This window comes from Macrotis lagotis, chromosome 1 (genome assembly GCF_037893015.1).
Source record: "Macrotis lagotis isolate mMagLag1 chromosome 1, bilby.v1.9.chrom.fasta, whole genome shotgun sequence".
Lineage (NCBI taxonomy): Eukaryota > Metazoa > Chordata > Mammalia > Peramelemorphia > Peramelidae > Macrotis > Macrotis lagotis.
This window is the reverse complement of record NC_133658.1, coordinates 293,046,935-293,068,897: the sequence shown is the minus strand read 5'-3', so window position 1 is coordinate 293,068,897 and position 21,963 is coordinate 293,046,935. Positions and strand designations below refer to the sequence as shown.

General features: G+C 48.6%; 1 protein-coding gene across 1 annotated transcript in view; it reads left to right on the top strand.

Moving 5' to 3' along the window:
- The window catches only part of DNM1 (dynamin 1), a 59,791-nt gene extending 37,969 nt beyond the window's left edge, over positions 1 to 21,822 (top strand). Inside the window, 14 exon segments of the mRNA XM_074211049.1 lie at positions 479 to 565; positions 943 to 1,013; positions 1,361 to 1,412; positions 1,852 to 1,863; positions 5,115 to 5,228; positions 10,583 to 10,692; positions 11,098 to 11,209; positions 12,187 to 12,198; positions 12,625 to 12,795; positions 14,290 to 14,531; positions 14,781 to 14,898; positions 14,900 to 14,999; positions 18,351 to 18,386; positions 20,469 to 21,822. Of these exon segments, the coding sequence (XP_074067150.1) occupies positions 479 to 565; positions 943 to 1,013; positions 1,361 to 1,412; positions 1,852 to 1,863; positions 5,115 to 5,228; positions 10,583 to 10,692; positions 11,098 to 11,209; positions 12,187 to 12,198; positions 12,625 to 12,795; positions 14,290 to 14,531; positions 14,781 to 14,898; positions 14,900 to 14,999; positions 18,351 to 18,386; positions 20,469 to 20,566 (1,335 nt within the window). The 3' untranslated portion in view covers positions 20,567 to 21,822.
- The last annotated feature ends 141 nt before the right edge of the window (positions 21,823 to 21,963 follow it).

The window sequence follows — 21,963 nt, the reverse complement described above, 5'->3', positions numbered from 1 at the left end:
ATGTTCTTCAAGGACCACTCAGGATACAGGTGGTACTAAAGCCATTGAAGGCTTTGCAAGCCATTCATTTCCACTATCCCTCACAGACTTTCTCAGTGTAAGATGGAAATTCTTAAAATGGGCACTTCCAAGATGACCACTAAGAAGGATGCTGGTTTCTGAGGTGTTTCTCCCCATAGGTTCTATAAACCATTCTTCTCCTAAAACATTTGGGGAGACTAAGATGAGAGGACAGGAGTTGAACCTGTGCTTCAATTTGCTTTGGGATGTGACCTTTGAAGGAAACATTCACCTTATTCCTCCAGCCCAGAACCATCTAGCTGTACCCCCTCTCCTAGAATATACTTGGGTCTAGCCCCACCTAAAGACAGACATTCTGCCTCAGGGTGTTTCCCATGCCCACCAGGCCTCCCAGAGGGCACAGGGACCTCCATGTCTGTGTTCCCCTTGTGTACGTGGCTTTCTCTCCTGTCCCCAGCTCCAGCAGTACCCCCACTTGCGAGAAGAAATGGAACGCATCGTCACCACTCATATCCGTGAGCGAGAGGGAAAGACCAAGGACCAGGTGAGACCCTTTCAGATACCTTCTTCTTTGGCTTCTACTTTTCTCCATTTTTTTCCACTCTTTTAATCTTTTCTGCCTGAAATCTTCTCTATTTCTGCTTCCTTTTATATTTCTTCTTTGTCTCACCCATTTCAGTATGTCAACCTCTCTTGTCTTTTTCCACCATTCCATCTGTTCTTCCATTGTCTTTCTACCTTCCCAACCCAATCCATCCCTCCAAAGTCTTGTCTCTTTCCATTTCTCTCCTTCCCATTGCTCTGTTCCTCCACCTTCCATCCATGTCTTTCTCTTTCCTCTCATCCATCCATCCATCCATCCATCCATCCATCCATCTATACCTCCATCATTTGCCCTCTGACTTCCTTGTTTTCTCTCAGGTCATGCTTCTCATTGATATTGAGTTGGCCTATATGAACACCAACCATGAGGACTTCATTGGCTTTGCTAAGTGAGTACTCCCCACTTGCCTTCTGACTATCTTTAACCAGTCATCAAACATTTATGGGTGTGCCAGATACCAGGTGAGATATTGAGGATCTGATCCATAAGAGAACAATCTCTGCCCTCAAGGAAATTACTTTCTACTGACATACCAGGAGAGGATGCTGGGAGGGGTGGCAGGGGTGGGGAGACTCATTAGGAATCAAAGATGCAAGGATACTCTCAACTTAAATCTTTTGAGTTTCATGATCATAACATGACATAAGAGAAGAGGTTAGTGGGGGCATCTGAAGGCAATGATGAGATCTAACTCTGAAGAGAAGTCTAAGGAAACTTCTCTTTCTTTCCTGTCAGTGCCCAGCAAAGGAGCAGTCAGATGAATAAGAAGAAGGCAGCAGGGAACCAGGTAAGTGGCACCTATTTCTTGTCCTGCCAGGGGACAGGGTCTAGCTTGGGTGGCTCCATCCCTAGAGCCTGGCATCCTCAGATATCCAGAGGGCATCAGAAATTTGGGACCAGAAGTTTCCAAATTGGTGGGTGCCCTGCCCCAGAGTTGGGCCCTGTCCTCTCAGGCTTTGTCACAAGGATTCTCCACTTTTTAATGGGTCATTGTCTAACTGGACAGTCATAGAACTGTGATCCAGAGGGTCCCAGGCCTCCTTTGACCCAGGATAACACCAACAGGACCCCTTGCCAAGGCCAGTCAACCCCGGGGAGAACTCTAGGGTCTGGGAGCATGCCTGGTGGCAGCCAGCTCTGTGCCCTCTGACTGGGCAGCTCTCAAGTAATGGTCTTTCCTCTCTCCCCGATGCTCCATGGCGGTTGCTATGGTTACTTCTTTTCAGGACGAGATTTTGGTGAGTATCAGGACTGTCACTATTTGGGGGTGAGGGGGGTGTGGAGGGGGGACTTGTTGTATGGGGGAACTCTGTTTGTGGGGAGAAGGAACTAGGAGTGGTTACAGGCCTCTGACCCCCCCAGGAGTATCACATACTTATGTTTCCATCCTGTGCTAGTTGCGATGGGAAAGGACAGAGAGCAGGTAAAAACATCTTGAATGAATGCCTGTCTTCTTAGGCCTTTGCTGGACACTGAGGTTAAGGCTGATAAAGATATAGGTTGATAAAGACTGATAAAGATGTATTCCTTTAATAGGAATAATGGGTCCTAGCTATATAGCACTTTAAAGTTTTCAAAGCATTTTATATCCATTAATTCTTTTAGGGAGTGGGGGGATAAGACATAACTATGTGAAAAGATAGATACTAGGTAAATGCAAGAGGTGCCCTATTGAGAAGGATAGGCAGGAGGTGCTGCCACCTTAGGGGAGCAAGAGGTCATCAAGCCACCAGGCTTTGTCATGGTGATAAAGGCAGAGCTAGACCTCCAAGGATGGGTTGACCTCAACTAGAGAACTGATGATCCAAAGAGGAGAGATGGAACACCAGGAGTGTGTTAGAAGGAAACCCAGAGTGACATCATGTAGGGGAAGCTGTGGCAAATGTGGCTAGGAAGGAGTCTTGGGACTGCCATGTTGTGGAGGGTCTTGAGTGGCGAACCTGTAACTTCTCCCTCATGCCAGGAACACACAGTCCCTTTTCCAGAGCACTTTCACACGCAAAATCATGTGATCCTCAATGAGAGGGTTAAAGCCTTGGGAGACTCACAGGGCAAAGACTAGTGATACAAATGAGGAAACCGAGGTTCAGGCTTGTCCCAAGCCACACGACTAGTGAGTGGCAGAGCTAGAGACACTGATCCTGGTGTTCTTCCATGGAATGGCTACAGGCCTCTGACTCCCCAGGAGTATCACATATGTATGTTTCCATCCTGTGCTAGTTGTGATTGGAAAGGACAGAGATCAGGTAAAAATATCTTGAATGAATGCCTGTCTTCTTAGGCCTTTGATTGAACCCTTCCTAACTAACACATATTGACAAGAAGTCTCATTCCTCTGCAATGTGATGGTCCGGGACTTGGTCTCTTTGGGGGATCATTCTTTCCCCTTCCCCTAGGGGTGCCAGTGAGGAAGAAAAATAAGACACAAGAGAAGTACTTTGAGTCCTAAGTAGAGACTGCAGGAACCTGAGATCAACATTTCATTTTTTGAATGTCCTCTTTTCATTAGTGTGTTTCAGTGGAGAGGGTCCTTCCTTAAGGGGCTTTCCTACCAGCCCTGGGATAACTGGGGACTTTCCTGTTTATGGGAAAGTACAGACAGGCTTGAATATATTACTAAGAAGATGAAATGGGAAACTTCTCCAGGTCAAGCAGAAAAAAGGAGGGGCCTTATGTACCAAGGGTCTCACTTTTTAAGGGCCACCATTAGTTGCACTGACTCTCAAGCGATTGAGGGCTAGCTGGGCTTGCCCTTAGATACCCTTCCCCTCCCCAAAGTGAGAAAGCTATCCCTCAACACTCACCCTTACCCCAAAAAAAACAGATTATAAGTTGTAAGAACAGTACAAGATTTGTCATCTGCATAAGAAAGTTAAAAATAGAGTCCTGTGAGCTTTGAGGAAGGAAAGTATACAATCAATGAGGAGGGGGAGCAGGAAATCATTCAGGGAATGATCTGGGTGCCCTATTAAGAGGGATAGGCAGGAGGTGCTGCCACCTTGGATATGATGCAGGATTTGAAAGGATGGCTAGATTTTCATTGGATAGAAAGGGGAGGGAGACAAAGTGGAATAGTGAGGGAGGAGTAGAACATTCTGGAAGGAGTGTGTGTGTGTGTGTGTGTGTGTGTGTGTGTGTGTGTTTGTGTGTGTGTGTGTGTGTGTGTGTGTGTATGCTCAGTGAAACACCAGTGGGCAGTGGTGACCTCACCTGAGAAAAAGACTTCCATGTGTAAGTGAACATTTATCACAATATATCCATTCAGACTTCAGTTTACAAGAGTTGATTGCAGATTAAGATTGGGTTTGGGGAAAGGGGGACATATGGGAAAAGAATCAGATCCCTAGGGTCCTAGGGCTGGGGCTTCCTTCTCCCTCTCCTATCCACTACCATACTGCCTATGCCAATGAGTTCTCCTGCTAAATGAAATTCCCAGGTGAGGTGACGTGGGGACAATCTCTGGCCAAGGTCTTGGGCCTCCATCTCCCACCTTTTCCCCTACCCAATCATCTTAGGAACATGGAATCTTATGATATCATCTAATGCCCTTTTATAGTATCCCTGACAGCTTGTCATTGAGCCTCTACTTGAGCACTTCCAGTGATGGCAAGCTCATTGCCTCGAGGCCAGATGTCTTTACTTCTGGCCAGCTCTGATGGTTAAATAGTTCCTTATTATGAATTTAAATACACCGGCTGTGATTTCACCTAGTGGTCCTTAAATGGTCATCAGTCTTTATGAAAATCGTGGATAGTCATGACTTAAATAGCATCCCCTCCCTTTGGACTACCCAGTGCTCCAGGAGTGGGGATGGCACAACTAAGGGGCATATTGTGAATTTATTGATTCAGCACTGACTGAATGAATACTACCTACCATAGGAAAAGCATTGTGAGCTTTCTAAAGTAAATACAGTGACCCTTTCAGAGAACTTTTAGCTCAGAAAGAGGGAGAAGACAACAATCACCCAAATCACTAAGAGTTGGATATTTGACAAGTGTACTCTGGAGGTCGCTGGGGATTGTTAATGATGGTTCTCTGAGAAATGACATATGGATTAGACTAGATGGTGGTTGAGGCTCCTTCTATAACTGAGCTGTTGTACCAGAGAGGAACAAAGTCCCCCTCTTGAGAGTTGATGGAAGGGAGAGAGAAGATCCAACTCTGGGAATCAAAGAAGGTTTCATTACAACTGTGGCCTCAGATCTCAGAGAATTTAGAGAAGATGCCTCCGAGGCCATATATTTCACATGTCATTCTGCAGATGAACAAATTGTGTCCCAAAGAGATTAAGAGACTTATGATCATATAATCACACAAGTAGTAAGCTACAGGGCATGTATATGAACTATTTTAGTTTCTCCTCCCTTGGGTTTATGGCACCAACTCCCTCTGCTCTCCCTCTGAGAATCTCGACAAGGAGGGTATGAGTTCTCCCTCTCTTTCCCCTTCCCTCATTGATCCAATTCTACTCCCGGGGTACCCACAGGTGATCCGGAAGGGCTGGCTGACCATCAACAACATTGGCATCATGAAGGGAGGCTCCAAGGAATATTGGTTTGTCTTGACAGCTGAAAACCTGTCCTGGTATAAGGATGATGAGGTGAGTACTCACCAGTAGGACCTGAGACCTGTCTACCCAAAGGGATGGGATACAGGATATATTCTCTACATGTCCACAGCCTCACCCCACCTTTAAGAAGAGCTGAAATGAGGTAGCTAGGTGGCACAGAGGAATAGAACACCAGTCCTTGAGTCAGAAGGACCTGAATTCAAATCTAGCCTTAGACTCTTGATATTTACTAGCTATGTGATTCTGGGCAAATTGCTTAATCCTGATTGCCCTGAGGTGGGGGCAAAGGAAGGGCTGTAATAAGACATTTTAGCATCATGGAATCTTGGAGTCATAAGAGAGATTATCTAGTGTAAACTGCCTGTGGTGTCACCCAGCCCCTTGACAGTGCTCAGTGGCCTTTCCATCCCATGAATCTTGAGAAACAGTATTCTTAGGGGAACCGATAAAAGAACCCACCCTTGCATATCTAGGTGGTTAGCAGGGGTCCAGGGTCCAGAGTCCAGACCATACAAGATTAACTTGGGCTACAGGGGAGAACAGAGTGGCAAGAAGGAATTGGTTTCTCTACGGGGCAAACCTCCCTTCCATATATCCCCAAAAGTCCTAGGGGAAGGATTGAGGGGCAGGGCCTAGAAAGAGAACATAGAGAACTCCAACAAACCTTGGAAACATGAAAACACTGACAAAACACTTGGAAACTTGTGTAGTGAGGCCTGAGGCTGTGTGTGCCAAATGGGGGGAGAATGAGAACTGTGAGAGATGGGCTAATCAGGGAAGGCTTCTTGGAGGAGGGGGGGGGGAATCAAGTTTCAAGTGAGTAGAGAAGGAAGGGAGAGGAGAGGTCATTCTCTGTTCTAGGGATTGAAGGAGCCACTGGAGATAGTTGGTGGAGAGGGACTACTTTGCCACTCTTCACCCTGAGCCCAGCTGCCTTCCTGTTTTCCCAGTTTCAGGGCGTTCCTCTTTTGTGGCCCCATAGGCCCATGACACATATCAGCCTAGCACCCTTGTTAACCCCTTCCCCCCAGCCCCCTCCCACACCTAGTGGTCAAGGATCTCCACCAGGCTCCACCTCCTCTACTTTGGAAGGTAGGAGTCATCAAGACTACCCTAGAGGCTCCTATACAAACCCCACTCCTCCAGGGACCAGGCCTCTCCCCCATATCTCCCACATCCCTACTTTTGCCTTTGGGCTCCTTTAAGAGCTTGGCTGCTTGGCTCTAACATCTGGATTCCAGAGGTGACCGGGAGGAGTCCTGAGAATGGGGGAAGGGGGGAAAACTCATGGTAATGAACTTCAGCTGGCAAAGAAGTGGGGAGGAGTTTGGATAGGGAGAAGGAATGGGTCTTTTCCATCATGTGGGGAATTAGGAAGAAGATGGGGTATTGGGGGGAATCTCTCAACAAGAGATGGCAGAAAAAGAGGTCTGATTCCCGTAAATTCTTGTCATTGGTTTCTCTCTTCTTTGACCCCCTACCCCAAGTCTACTCATTCTAGGATGTGTTATTTCCCTATTTCTTCCTCTGGGGTGGGGCAGTAGTAGCTGGCAATCACCCCAGGGAGGCTTCCCAACTCCTCTCCTTGTGGGGGAAGACTGGAGGGAGTGTCTGGACCTCTTTTCCCAGTCAGGACCTCTCCCCCCACTCCAGAACCCCTTTAAAAAAGGGATGGAGATAGAGGCATTATAACCAGGCTGAAGCTAGTGGGGGGGGAGGGGACAGGGATCTGTGTTTGTGTGTGTGTGTGTGTGTGTGTGTGTGTGTGTGTGTGTGTGTGTATGTGTGTGTGTTTGTCTTTCCTCAGGTCTTACCATTTGAGAAAACATCCCTGGATTACTTTAGACCCTAACTGTCTCAGAGCTGTGGGACTGCAGGGTCAGCTTTCATTGAAATAACAATGCTTCATGGCCCGCAATATGTGTATGTGAGTGGATAGATGAACCTGTGGGATGGTCAAACACCCCAAAACATGCCTTCTGTGCCCCCCCCCATCGTGTTGGACTGGAAAGGGTATGATGAAAGCTTGAGGGTGAATATATAGCACACTATTAGCCAGTTGTGTGTATGTGTAGAGATGTCCATACACATTTGAAAGGGATAGAAAATGGGATTGTGTATTTGGGAACTGCTTCAGTGGGTGTGTTTAGGGTGTGAGTTCATTTGGAAGAATCCTATGTCTATTGGGTGTGTGTCTGATCGATGAATGTATTTCTGTGTTGAGGGTGTGTGTATGTCTTTGGAATCATGGGTTTTAAGTCTCTAATGGGTGTATATTTTAGGGGGATGAGAGTGTTAGTATGCTCATGAGCATCTGTTTGGAGGTATGGGGCAATGGGGGTTGGAACGTGTGGAGACTGTGTTTGGGATGAATGACTGGGGATATTTGGTAGCTTTAAGTGTATGCTTGGGGAGGCTGTGAGTTTGTATTTGTGAGTGACAGGGAGACCATTTGGGTCCAATTGAGGGTTCATTCTTCATGACCCCCCCCATCCCTGGGTTCCATGGGCAGCATCTTCTGCTCCACCCCGAGCAAGGGGATTTTTAGGGGTGGGTGGGGTGGGGTGGAGGATATCAATCAGGCAGTGAAACCGTCTCAGAATAAGGTTGCCTTGTAACCAGGAGCCATCTACCACAAACCTAGCCCGTTCTCAGAGACCTTAACCACTTTTTGGAGAATCAGAAGCAGGCTCTCCCCCCCCCCCCCCAGCTCCAGGGCAGGTCCCCTGGGCTCCCTCATCTACCCTCGGATTCCTTTTCAGGCATGCCCCCTTCCCTCCTCCAGGGGCTTCTGCCTTGCAAAGCAGAGCCCTTACCCTCCTTGACCGCACCCCCACCCCCTCGATGACTCCCCCTTCTTGCCCCCCACCCCGGTCCAGGGGTGAAGCAGGCAGATCTGGCAGCTGGAGAAGAGGTGGGAGGGCGCCCGTGGCTCGGGTCCTCTCGGGGGCCGCCTCCACGCCCGCGGGCACGACACCGTGTGTAGCCCAGCCCAGCCTAACCAATGTGCAGACTACTGTACAATATCGGAGTCCTGAACAGATAGTCTAAACACTGGGTAGACGGAGTGGAGTCTGTGTCCTTCTGTCCCGCCGCAGCCGGGCCGGGGCCGGGGCCGGGGCCGGGGCCGGGCCGGGCCGGGGCCGGGCCGGGCCGGGCCCCGCCGTCCGCTCGCCCTCTCCCGCCGCTGTCCAGCGCCGCTCTGCAGTGCGGGCGCCCCCTGAAACCAGGGCTCTGTGATCTGAGCCCCTCTCTCCCCGCCCCAGCCGCGGGGGCCTCCCGCCCCGCCGTCCCCCCTCCACTCCCAGCTCCCCTTCGGTCTCATTTGACGTGGCAGGGGCGAGCTTCGAGCCTGGGAAGGAGGGGCCTTCGGGAGGGGAGCCCGGGGGCTGCGGAGAACAGGAAGTAAGAAGGGATAAGGTTGCTGGGGGAGAAGAGGCAGTTTCTGTACCTTGGTGTCCAAGCCCAGAAGTGGAGGGGATCCCGACTGGCGGCAGCCCCGGCCTCCCCCTCTAATGATTCCAGATGTTCTCTGGGCCATGTGTCCCACTTCCTCTCCCTCCCTCCTCCTCCTCCTCCCCTTCTCCCCCTTTGCAGCCCCACAACTCTCTCCTCTTCGGGGCTGCCCTGCCCAGGATAAAGAGAGCTTTATGTGAATTTGAGGAGGAACTGGTCACTGGGGCCTGGGAGTAAGGGGGGAGCTGAAACCGGCCAGACAGGGAGAGAGCTTCCAGTTTTACCATATCACTGCAGAAGGATGGAGGCAAAGGGGACAGTGACCTCCTCCTCCCCTCTACCCACCCCTCCCTGCCCAGGGAGACTTGAGCCTTTGAAAATGTTTTCAGCACCTTCTGGGGAATTGGCTGGGGTTTCTAAAAGGACCCCCCCACCTCTAAAATTTGTAACCATCAGCCCATGAACAAAATGCATCCATGCTGAGTGATGCCAACACATAGGGACCTATATATATATATATATATATATATATATATATATATATATATTTTCCTCCATTAAGTGCTAAGACATGTAAATCCATAAACACACCAGCCTGCCCCATTGATCTAAGCCAGACTTGGTACATTTGCCAAGTGGCATGATGGAGAGGTGGTCTCCGACCCTATCATCCAGCCAACCAAATCTCTGACCCTATGACTCTTTTCCAGATTTTATATATATATATATATATATATATATATATATATATATATATATATACACACACACACACACACACACACACACACACACACAGAGAGAACTCACAGACACAAAACACAAAAACACATAATTCCCTTACCTCCAACTACAAATTTGCACACCCTCTTGTTTACATACCTCCTTCCTCCTTGCATACACACATTCTTGTATCCTTATGCACAACACACTCACACACATACACACTGACATAGAGCCTCCTGATTGCTAACACATGGGCTGGGGGTTGAGCCAGTCCTTTGAAGCTGGGGGCCCCCAGGCAGACTGCTCTCCCCCCCCTTTCCTGTCTCAGCTCTCAGGAAATGAAGTCAGAGGGCTGATCTAAACCAGGTCTTATAGCCCAGAGCCAGGGCTGGGAAGGGGTGAGCTAGTGGGATGGTCAGGGGCCTAAAGAATGGGGTGGGAGTGGGGTGGAGGTGCAGGAACAGAACTTAAGGAGAACCCTGATCCCTCAGGTAGTTCTTCCTCATTTGGAGTTGGGATGGATCTTGTAAAGACAGTAGATGGCTTCTGGCCAGCCATAAGGAGAGGTGAGTGAGAGTGACCTCTCTGGGCTGCTTATGTGCCTTAGCTGAACTATGGGTGCCACATAGCATCTTCTCCTCTCCCTGGCCTAAGGAAGATGGGCAAGAGTGGGGGTGGGCATCGTAGGGACAGCTAGGTGTCTGGGGCTTTGAGGCTGTGTCCTCTGCCTTCCCCCTGGGAACAAAGAACTGGACACCACTGGAATTATTGTGTTTGTTGACTAAAGGAAACCATATAGCCCCAAGTCTCCCTTTTCTCCAAGGGATTCCTCTACTCAATGGGACTGCCAAGGGGGCAGAGGGTCTAATACAAAATAGAGTCTAAGGAAACAGTACAGAAAATGGTCTCAGACCACCTTCCCCCTCCCCTCCACCCTCTCTCCTTCATCTCCCAATTTCGCTCTTGTGTGTCCTAGTAGCTCCCCAATCTCATCTCAGGATCGCATTATCTTGGAGAAATTGAGCAGATGGTGCCCTCTGGTGCCCACTTTGGAATATGCAAAAGCTGCCAAAAAACTAAATCTTCCAGAACCAGGAACTGTCTGGATCAGGAAAAGGATCCTTTCGAGGGAACTTTCAGCATGATCCTAGGCTCAATTCTCTACTGCTTAATCCTCTACTATCTCTCTCCTTCATTTTTAGGAGAAGGAGAAAAAATATATGCTCCCTGTGGATAACTTGAAACTCAGAGATGTGGAAAAGGGCTTTATGTCCAGCAAGCATATCTTTGCCCTCTTCAACACCGAACAGAGGTATCTGATGTCCTGTGTCTTGTCCCCAGGTACTCATCTTCTGAGGACGTAGAGAGTATCCCCCCAAGTCTTATCATCAAGGATCCCCATAAGACATGTGCACAAATTAATAGAGTACAAATATGATAAATACATGAGAGAAGCAAAGTGCTTTGAAGCAGGCATCATTCCCAGTCTGGTAGAACAGGAAGAATTGCAAATGACTTCCCAGAGGAAGTAGCAATAATGCTTTGGGCCATGAAGACTGGGCATCCACTCTCTTGGATAGGACAGAGGATAAGAGTGGTGGCATCTTAGATCCCAAACAAAGGGCACCTGAAGAGGAAACTGAGGCTGGGAACCAGGGTGCCTGGGTCTCTGCTGCTCACTCTCTGCCTGGGGTGGGGGTGATGTATTATTCCACAGGAATGTCTACAAGGATTACCGACAGCTGGAGCTGGCCTGTGAAACTCAGGAGGAAGTAGACAGTTGGAAAGCATCTTTCCTAAGAGCTGGGGTTTACCCAGAGCGGGTTGGGGTAAGTCTAGGCTTCAAGGACAGGGAAGAAGAGAGTTAGGGCCTTGCCTCCCTAATTTAGCATACGAGGGACCCCAAGTGTTCTGTCCTGTCATAAATGGGAGAGCTTATCTGGGAGATGCCTCTTAACCCTTTCTCTTTTAGTCCAGAAATCTCTTCAATATCCTGAGAATTCCCACTTGCTCACAGAATCAGAAAATAAGAGACAACTTCCACCCCTTTTACCCTCCTCCTGTCCCTTTTTTGCTTACTGTCCTAGGCCTGGGGCCTTCAAGATGACAAAGCTATCTGCTGATGGTCCAGAAACCACAGGATTGTAGTGTTAGGATCAAGGGGAAAAGGCAATAGTTAAGCAGCCTATTCTACTCTGGAGAAAAAAAGAGGATTCCTCTCTCTATATAACCTTCCCTCTCCCCTATTTTTTTTGGTTATACCTCCTTTTCTGTCACAGACAGGGCAATTTCCCATGTTTCCTCTAAGTTGGAAGCAGTTTCACATGATTCCCACTTCTCTCCCATATGTGAGCAACATCTGTTCCACTCTGGTGGTTTTGATATTTTCTCCTATAAACTATTATTTCTAGCATTTTCCCTCACTACCCTTTTCCCTCAAGGAACCTCCCATCCTTTCCTTTAGACTTAGAGTTGTTAGTCTCTTTTTGTTTCCTGGACCCTGTAGGCATTCTGGTGAAACCCAAACCTCTTCTCAGAATAATGTTTTTAAATCACTAAAGAAAATGCTAAATTTTAATTGGCGGTTTCATAAAAATAAAGAAGTGGCTTTTTTTCTCCATCCAAGTTCCTAGACCTCCCTGAACTCTTTCCACAGACCCTTTAAGATCTTTAGCCTCAGGTTATTTCCATTCTCTTGACATGAGCCACTGAATTTCTTTCTTTGCTGTGTTTCTCTGTTCCTGTTCACTCTGTGATGATATTGTGGTTACCTGGATTTTGGCCTTGCTTCTTGATGGTCCCACAGGACAAAGAGAAAGTAAGTATCTCCATTCAACAGAAAGCTATTTATTATTATACATTAAAAGGAACAGAACCCTGCTAGGCTGCTAGGGGCAGGGAGTGCTTATAAGACAGGGTTTTTACCCCCAAGATATTAATGATCTAGGAGGGGTGATAAGAAATGTATTGGGATAAGTATGATAAAATTTAAAATATAAATTCATAAAAGAATTAGAATGTGCTATGAGATCAGATGAAGAGGAAAGTAAGGAAGAATTTCCTGGAAGAGGTGGAACTTAAGCTGGGTCTTGAAGTTTGCCCATAGACTAGTCTCCTGCTTGCTAAGGGAATAAACTGGGACTGAAAGATAGGTGCAGCCTCAATTTCTCCAAAGTGAGGGGGTTTCTCCAGATGAGGGCCAGAAGTAGTTCTGGTATGATGGATGTCTCCTGTCCTTCCCCAGGCCAGTGAGACAGAAGAGAATGGCTCAGACAATTTCATGCACTCCATGGATCCCCAGTTGGAAAGACAGGTGGAGACCATCCGCAACCTGGTGGATTCCTACATGGCTATCGTGAACAAGACCATCCGTGACCTCATGCCCAAAACTATCATGCATCTCATGATAAACAATGTAAGTCAGCTACAGGTACTGGAATTCTAGACTAAAGAGGGTTTTGTTGTTGAATCACTTCAGTTGTCTGACTTGTCATGACCCCATTTGGGGTTTTCTTGGCAAGGAAACTGGAGTGGTTTGCCATTTCCTTCTCTGGTTCATTTTACAGATGAAGAAACAGAGACAAATAGGGTTAAGTGAATTACCCAGTGTCATACAACTACTAAAGGCCTGAGTTTGAATTCAGAAAAATGAGTCTTCTGATTGCAAGCCTGGTGATCTATCACTGTACCACCTAGCTGCCTACAGGGGGTTAAAAAGAAGAAATCCTGACCTCAGGAGAACTCTTAGGTTTCACAGGAAAGAAAATTCCTGTGCCCTTGGGAAATTCCTAATCTGATGGGAGGAGGAGAAACAGAGAAAGATGGGGTCATAATGTTTAGAGCTGATGAGAATTTATAGAGCCCATATTGTCTACCTACACCCCATTTTACAGATGCATAAATTGAGACCTAGAAAGAGGAGTGTAAACGGCCCATAGTTACACTATTAGTAGAGAGTCAGGATACAAACCAAATTTCTGACTCCAAATCCAGAGCTCTTCCAATACACCACAGCTATCTCCTCAGGTTGCATTTCAAAAAAATAGGATCCATTTAATGTCAACAGATGAAAGGAAGCAACACCTAGCAAAGGTGGGTGTCTATTTATGCACAGCTGTTCATCATGTATATATGGGCAAGTAGGTGGGGCAGTGGATAAAGCACTGGAGCCTGGAGTCAAGAAGACCTTAGATTTGAAAATCCAGCCTCCAACACTGCTTCATGACCCTGGACAAGTCACATAAACCCTATTTGCCTCAGTTTCCTTGTGTGTAAAATGAGTTGAAGAAGTAAATAGCAAACCATCCAGTTCCTTTGCCAAGAAAATCTCAAATAGGGTCATGGGGGTCACAAAGAGTTGCATATGACTGAAATGACTGAAGAACAATAACAGCATAGTATCTATTATATCCAAGAGATGCTGAGCTTATGGTCAGGAGTCCAGATGTTTTAACATCTCTCAACTCTTAACATTCTCTTATATATCCTGTATTCTTAGGTTCCTTCCACTTCTAAGATTTTGCATTCAGAGCTTCTGAAATAATTTTAGAGTATTAGAACTAGACTGAATGCACTTGGAGGCTTGCAAAAATTTGATATTTGATTCTCACAGCAACCTTGTGAGTTGGTACTGTTAATACCTGGTTTTAGAGAGAAGACTGAGATAAGTTAAGTGGCTTTCCCGGGGTCACACAGCTAGTACCTGAGGCATTGAATTCAAGTTATTCCATCTAGAGCCTTTCTGATCCTCTAGTCTAAACACTCCCTTTTACAGAGGAGAAAACAGAATCAGAGGGAGAAGTGACTGGGTTCCAGCAGCTGCCTGGGTGGTGTGGCCGCTGGGGTGGCATGGCCTGGCAGCCCCGAGCCCTGCCCCTTTCCAGTCTTCTTGTGCACTTGCTGCTTTCAGACCAAGGACTTTATCCACTCGGAGCTGCTGGCCAACCTGTACTCGTGTGGGGACCAGAACACGCTGATGGAGGAGTCTGCTGAGCAGGCCCAGCGGAGAGACGAGATGCTGCGCATGTACCACGCCCTCAAAGAGGCGCTGGGCATCATCGGGGACATCAACACCACCACCATCAGCACGCCCATGCCACCGCCTGTGGACGACTCCTGGCTGCAGGTGCAGAGTGTACCGGCCGGACGCAGGTACCAGGGGCGGGTCCGGCCGCCCCCACCCCGACCCACCCCGGGGCAGGAGGGAGGCAGGCTCCCCGGGACCCAGGACCCGGGTGGAGCTTACTCACAGAAGACAGGATGGGGAGAAGCAGGCGGCCGGGAGGGGATCCTAGGGGGGCTCTAGGAAGGCGGGGCACCACCGGCCAGGCCGGCCTGCCTGTGCTCCCCGGGGGCCGGGCATTCACCTTCCCTTTCCTTCTCTCTCTGCGTCCCCCGCAGGTCACCCACGTCCAGCCCCACCCCACAAAGGCGAGCCCCCGCCGTGCCCCCAGCCCGGCCCGGCTCCCGGGGCCCTGCTCCTGGGCCTCCGCCTGCTGGGTCCGCCCTGGGGGGGGCGCCCCCCCGTGCCCTCCCGGCCGGGGGCTTCCCCTGACCCCTTCGGACCACCCCCTCAGGTGCCGTCCAGGCCCAACCGTGCCCCCCCCCGGGGGTTCCCAGGTGAGCGGGGGGGGGGAGGTGGTCTAGGGGAGGGAACATGCAGTGGGGTCCCCACCTTTCTGGATTCAGGACAGTGAGGGCCCAGTCCATTTCTGGGACTTTGCAGAGGTCTGCTGGGCAGTGCTCCTCTTTGCGGTGGAGCCCTTTGCATCCTGACCAGTAGCACCCCGCCCCCCAGAACAGAGAAGGGTTGGGCTTCCAGGTAAGCAGGTGGACCTGTGGCTCCCCCTACACCTGCAGGGTCCGAGGAAGGCAGTAGAGCTCCATTGGGCAAGAAAGAACTGCCCAGGAACCTGAGCCCAGGTTGGGGGACAAGAATGGAGGTGGAGCCTCCTGAGGACTAGGGCCCAGCTTCCAATCTGCTGTCATCATTTTTAACCCCAACAGAAGGGCCTGGAAGGAAGGGGAGGGACGTAGCCTGCCTGGCAAGGGTTCAGTCAGGGCTGTTCCAGGCCTTCATCCAGTAGAAGCAGCCTGAGGTCCACCAGGCTTTGTAAGAAGTCACTGGGCTGTGGATCTGGGATCTTGGATGCATGGCACTTCCTCACCTACCTTCACTCATCTCTGCACTCCTCCCCTTGCCTAGTTCCTCTGTCTTTTCTCTGCAAGCTGATATCATTCCTTTCTCCTCCCCTCCTCTACTATTCTTTAAACCTGTTTACAGTGGATGAGGGGGACACTGGGAGCTGGGCATCCCTTAGGGCTGCCTGTACTTCCTGCCTTGGGCCAGAGGTGCCAGGGGATGTGTTCATTCCAGCCCTCTGAATGCCCTGAAAAGCTTCTACCTCTTCCCTCTGTGAGGAATGAGTGACTTCAGTCCGAAGTCAGGCCTGGTGAGGGAATGCTGCATCATACCCTACCAGGAAGGAAGCAGCCATCACTAGTGATGCTTCCCCTCCTGCATACCCCACCCCGCAGTGTCCTTGAATCTTCTTAGCTACTCCCATGACCACCTCTGCCTGCCTTTCGGGTCCCCTAGAGCAAAGGCCATGGCGTGTGTAGTGGGGAAGGTATGTGGTGCCTGTGTGTGTGTGTGTGTGTGTGTGTGTGTATGTATGTGTATGTGTGAGAGGATGAAAGATTGTCAGGAGTGTGTCTGCATATGGAGGACTGGGAAACAGGATGCCTGGGCTGTCCTTCTACCAACAGGCCCCTGAGCATCCTGACAACACTTTGTCCTTATCCTCACCCCAGCATGTCCTATACAAAGGGAAAGAGGCTCCAAATCTTCTATTACATCTTCCTATCTCAGACCTCTTTCCTAAAGAAGATCCTCCCAAAATCTAACTTTAGTCTGATTTCTTTTGGTTCTGCTCACTGCAAGGAACCAAAATTAGATCAGTATCATCAAGTTATAGTTTGGAAGGCTGGATGGAGAACAGTAGCCTGTCTGTGTCCCACCAGGAGCCCAGGAGCTAATAATTGTTATTATTGAATAAATAATTATTAGCATACCCAGAACTAGTAACTGTTAGGCAACTTAAATGATGATCTAGCTCAACCCCCTTAATTTTATAGATGAAGAAATTGAGACCAGAAGAGGTGAAAAGATTAACTCATAGTCACAGAGCTAGTAAGTGATGGAGATGGAATTCAAATCCAGGTCTCCAGATGGAATTCAAATCTAGATCTCCAGATCCCAAACCTAAGTACATTTCCTCCTGTTCCATGCTGCCCAATAGAAATCAGATTTTTCCTTGTGGTAACAAAAGAGAGAGAGAGAGAGAGAGAGAGAGAGAGAGAGAGAGAGAGAGAGAGAGAGTCAGAGTCAGAGATAAACTCCATTCTTTGGCCTATGAAGACCAAAGGCTGGATGGAGTGGGACTGCCTGGGGTCAGAGACGACTGCAGACCAGGCCTCAGGACAGGATGGTGAGCTAGGAGTTGGTGGCTGTTCCCTTGGGGACTAGAGTGGATTGGACCACACAGGTCATACTTTGCCCACAACTCTTTACTTCAGAGTCTCTGCTCTCAAATGGTTCATAAAGTGGTTAAAATATATTTAACATTTAGAGGTCAATTAAGAGCTAAACAGTATAGTCCAGACCAGAAGCACTGTAGGAACTCAGAGAAAAGGAGAGATTTGAAGGTGCTAGAAAAAAACTCTTCAAAGAGGTAGGATTTGAACGGAGTCTTGAAGGATTTTGAGGGGAGAAGGAGGAGGAGGAGGGAAGGAATAAAGAGAAGCAGAACAGTAACTAAGGTAAGGCCACTGGAGTTTTGTCCTTAATTAAAAAAGGAAAATTTAATTTTAAAATGCAAAAAAAAAAACTTTTTTAAGTAACTTAGAGGGTACTGTCCTAGAGTTGTATTTCTTCTATCCACCCACAATGACCAGTTTTTCGGTAGTGTAAAAATCCCTTGGTGTCCTAGAGGCCATTTTCTCCCCCTTGGAAGCTGTACCTTTGGCCCTGCCCCCTAATTCCTACCCTATCAGAAGCCAGGCCTTCAGCATTATAGGAACTATTGTAGGGACAAACTTCCTGCCTAGGGATGAATGCTGTTCTAGGGACAAACTTTCTCCCCAGGGACGAATGCAAAAAAAATTGCTAGTCAGGCCTCTTAAGAATAAGGTTGGGGAAGGTCTGCTTGGGCAAAGGTACAAAGGCAGAAATGAATAGGGTTTATGTGGGGGATGGTAAGAAAACTAGTCTCTCCAGAGCAGAGGGCACATGTTGGGGAGGAGTGTAAATTTACAAAAGGCCACTATTTTAGGATCTGGAGCAGGCACATTTCCCATCATCCTCCGGAAGGATGCACCTTCACACAGAGGGCAGGGGGCCATGCAGGTGTCTGACCAGACGTGGCACCCCAGGAAAGACCCCTTTCAGAGGTTTGAAACTCTAGCTTGGCAACCTCTGGCTGGGGAGCCTGGAGCTGGACATGGTTTCTGATGGGAGAGCAGTGCCCCTGCCCTGGTGCCCTGAATTGCCCCCTGGACTTCCTAGACAGAGTAGGCATTGGGGAGCAGAGGGGGTAGTATGGCAGATCAGACTCCGGGGTGGTCCAGGTGCGTGTCCCTCTGTGAGCACACCTGAACCTGGGCAAGCTTCTTTGTTGTGAGTAGGCCCATGCGTGTGCTCCTGTGGATCTGCTGAGTGGATGCATGTCTGGGCCACCTGCTGCACGCGCAGGCTAGTAAGGACAGTCAGGGGCCGGTGAGGGGAAGGAAGAGCACCTGATGTTCCTGTGGGCATCATGTCAGTGTGTGCATGCGAAGCTGTGGGCTTCAGTGCATGTGTGTGTCCGTGGGCTGCGCGGTGTGGGTGTGTGTCTCCCCTGCCAACAGCCCAGCCTGGCCCCTTGCATTGATCAATGTGAACTGCCCTGTTGATTTCGTGTTGTCTTTCAGAATCACTATCAGTGACCCCTGAGGACTCCCGCCACGGTAGGTGCTGGTCTCCCCAGCCTGTGCTGCATGAATCAGTGTGTCCCATCCTCTGCCCCCTGACTCTTGCCAGCTCCCTGCCTTGGGAGGTGGCAGCCACAGAGGGCCAGGCAGAGGGCATGGAAGCCAGGCTCCCAGCTCTAAACAGATGTCCTACCCAGTCCCTCCTCCAGCTCCAGATCTCTTCTTTCTGCACTCTTGGCCCTCTATGGACACTACCTTATCACCTCTGACTCATTCTCACCTTTCTCAGCCATTTGCCCACTTTCTGGGTCTCAAAGCTTTGGTGCCATGCCCAGGGAAGGTAGGGCAGGCAGGCAGGCACTCCCATAGAGGAGTCAAACAGGGGAGAGAGAGAGAGAGAACCTGTCAAGACCAGCATAAGCTCTGTTTAGGGATCCTTCCATATAGTCTTTCCGGTGTCAGAGGATGGTGTTGGAAGAGTGTGGTGGGGTTTCAGCCTAGTGGCTGAAAGGTCATTTGAACTTGGGTTTCTAGGGAAAGCTTGAGTCTTTTGGGTTTGGATCTTAGAATGAGAATACCTCTCCACCCTTGGGTCTAGAATAACAAAGTACCTGAAAGCCTGTGATCTGGTCTCCAGAGAATTTCTAGGATCTAATACTCTCATTTCCCACTGATGATGAACAGGGCTCAGGAAGGCAGCAGTAAACCCACGTAGTGATTAAAAGTCCATGAGATTGATAGAAAAGCACCACTAGAAGCCTAGATGTCCCAGTCCAATTTTGGAAAGCTCCTAATCTCTTGGAGGCTGCTTCTAGGACAAACGTGCTAAAGTTGAGGCCCACAGTGGGAGTCACTATAGTGACTATAGGCTCTGCACTCCCTTGCTCAGGTTAACCCTCTCTTGGGAACACCATGCTGGTCATGTTGGTACACCAGCTGTATTCCTCAACTCTAACCTTGATCCTTAATGATTATGTTAGAGATCCTGATATTCTCTCTAGTCTTGTAGAGCTTCTCATACCGTTGATCTAGTTCACATGGGTGTATTTGTTGTGTCTGCTGCTCCAGTTGCCTACTGGTATCTCTTCAGCCAGTGCCTGGGTGGGCATATGCTGTCAAACCAAGGGTAGCTTTCTCAGCCCTGGTGTGGTGCTGTGTGGACCATAGGGACAGATACATCCTCTTGGGTTGCCCAAGGGCAATTAGATCTTTGCCTGGGTACCCTGTGGGATAACCAGCATTTGGAGAAAAGAGAGCAGCAGTAGCCTGAGCTCATGAGCCCTACCTAATGATTTGGCCTGGGAATTTTCCCGATGCCCCAACCTGGGCTTCCGGGCATAAAGTGAAGCAGCTCAGAGCACCACTAATCTCTCCTACATATTTGTGCCCCACTGACTCTTAACTCTGCTTCTCCCCAGCAGGAAGGGCCCGGCCTCACCTACGCGACCTGCTGTCCCCCGACCGGCTGAGTCTCCCCTCTTAGACATATAACTTTGAGGCCTGTAGGCCACTGGCACCCATTGTATGATCACACTCAGGGAGGAACCTTTAGGTTCTGACCCTACCACGGAGGCTGTTATTGCCTGAGGGGACAGATGCATCCTCAGCTGTCTGCCCCTGGAGCCTCACCTTTAGACTTAACCCTCATCAGCCAGTGTTTTCCACACTTTAAATCCACATTTCCAATTGGGTGGGATCTTAAAACAAGGATGGATGGCAGGGGCCTTCTGGGCCTCTTCAGGGCAATCAGGGTTAGGTCTGGGACTGTGGGGATGTAGGAGGTAGAGCATGTTACTATGCAGCTTCTGGTGCGATGCCTTGGGTGCAATGAGTGTGTGAAGTGGACACTGTATGTATGTGTGCAGAGGGTAGAACCTACCTAGCCTTTCCCAACTCCCTGCCAAAGCCGATTCTTTGCTAATTTTGGATGTTCCTACCTTCCCTTTCCATTCCAGTGCTTTCTCTCCTTTTTCCTTGCAAATCAGTTCCCTTTCTGTCCTATTCAACTGCTACAATTGGTGGGGTGGGAAAGGGTTTTGGTCACATCTATGGTTTTCCTGCCTTATCAGTTTTCTTCCCTTCCTTTTCTTTCCTTCCTATTTTCTCTTCAACTGCCAGCCGAGCGGGTCAGGCAAGTCCATCCCGTCCTGAGAGCCCTAGACCCCCCTTCGACCTATAACCAAGCTCCTTACTCCTCGGTGATACCCTGTCCCTAACCCTCTTGCTGTTCTGTGACTGATGGTGGCTACCCTCCCAGATTTCTTCATGATTTGGTCTGTCATAGTTGTGAGCTAACATATATCCAGGTGTGACATTAATGAAAACCTGTGCTCAGAAAATGCCCCCTCTGTGGTATCTCTCTCATCCAAAACTTCTATAAATATCTAGAAATACACATACATATATATAATATATATATGTATATATATATAGAGGAACACAACCTTGCTCAGGTTGGAAGTCAAACCATCTGCTGTCCTTGTGGTTTTGTTGCCCAAGTAGAAGGGGATGTTGTTGCTCTGGATTCCCCACCCCCAAAAGTGTTCCATCTGCCTGGATGTTTCTCGAGCCTCACTGTCTCACCATGCCTGGGACAGCAGGGCACTCCCCCTTCCTGTGGATGTGTGGGTGCTGTACCAGTGACTGCTATGGTTCCGTCACTTCTATCTGTTGCGCTGTCTCTTGGCTGAGAATAAAACTCATTTCTGTATGACACCAAACTTGCATTGGTTGGGCTGCTCTGTTAACTAGGGTGTATGGGGGAGTGAGATCTGGGCACTAGCTCCAGGGTGAAAAGGAAAAAGTAAAATAGCACTTGAGGAATAGTGATACTGACTTGGGAAAAGGACTGGGATTGTCCTTTCCTCCAGCCCAAAGAAACCCTTGGAATTGTTGGGCTCCAAAATAGCAGTCAGCTGCCAAAGGACTTAAAAGAGGAGTCCCCAGCTCTGAGCTTTTTTGGAAAACCAGGAACTAGCATGAGATAGCACCATAAAATAATGTGTAGAAAAAGCCTTTGGCCTGAGAAGGTTTACATTCTGGCTGGCACTGACTTCTTGATGGACCAAAGAAGAAACACTTTCCCCTTTTATAAAACGATGGGGATTGGACTAGAGGATTTCTACCTTCTATCTCTTAACATTTCCTGATTGAAGACCTTTTCTGGTCCAAGGGTTTCAAGGATGGACTGACTCATCCTGAACAAAAGGAATGTGTAGAATATTTGACCAGTATGTGTAACCAGGGAAATTTTTTTTAAGGTTTACAGAATGAATGGAATGGGCAGCTAGGTGGCACAGTGGATAAAGCACCAGCCCTGGAGTCAGAAGTACCTGGGTTCAAATCTGGTCTCAGACACTTAATAATTACCTAGTTGTGTGGCCTTGGGCAAGCCACTTAACCCCATTGCCTTGCAAAAAAACCTAAAAAAACCCCAAAAAACAAAACAAAAACAAACAGATTTGAATGGAATTAATCCAATCACAAAGGAAACAAACTTAATTGTAAAAATTAATTAAATTTTACTTAAAAATACAAATTTAAAGAATGACACGATTCCACTCTTTTTGGAGATATTAAAGTGTACCTTAGGCACATGTTGTATCTGTGCCTA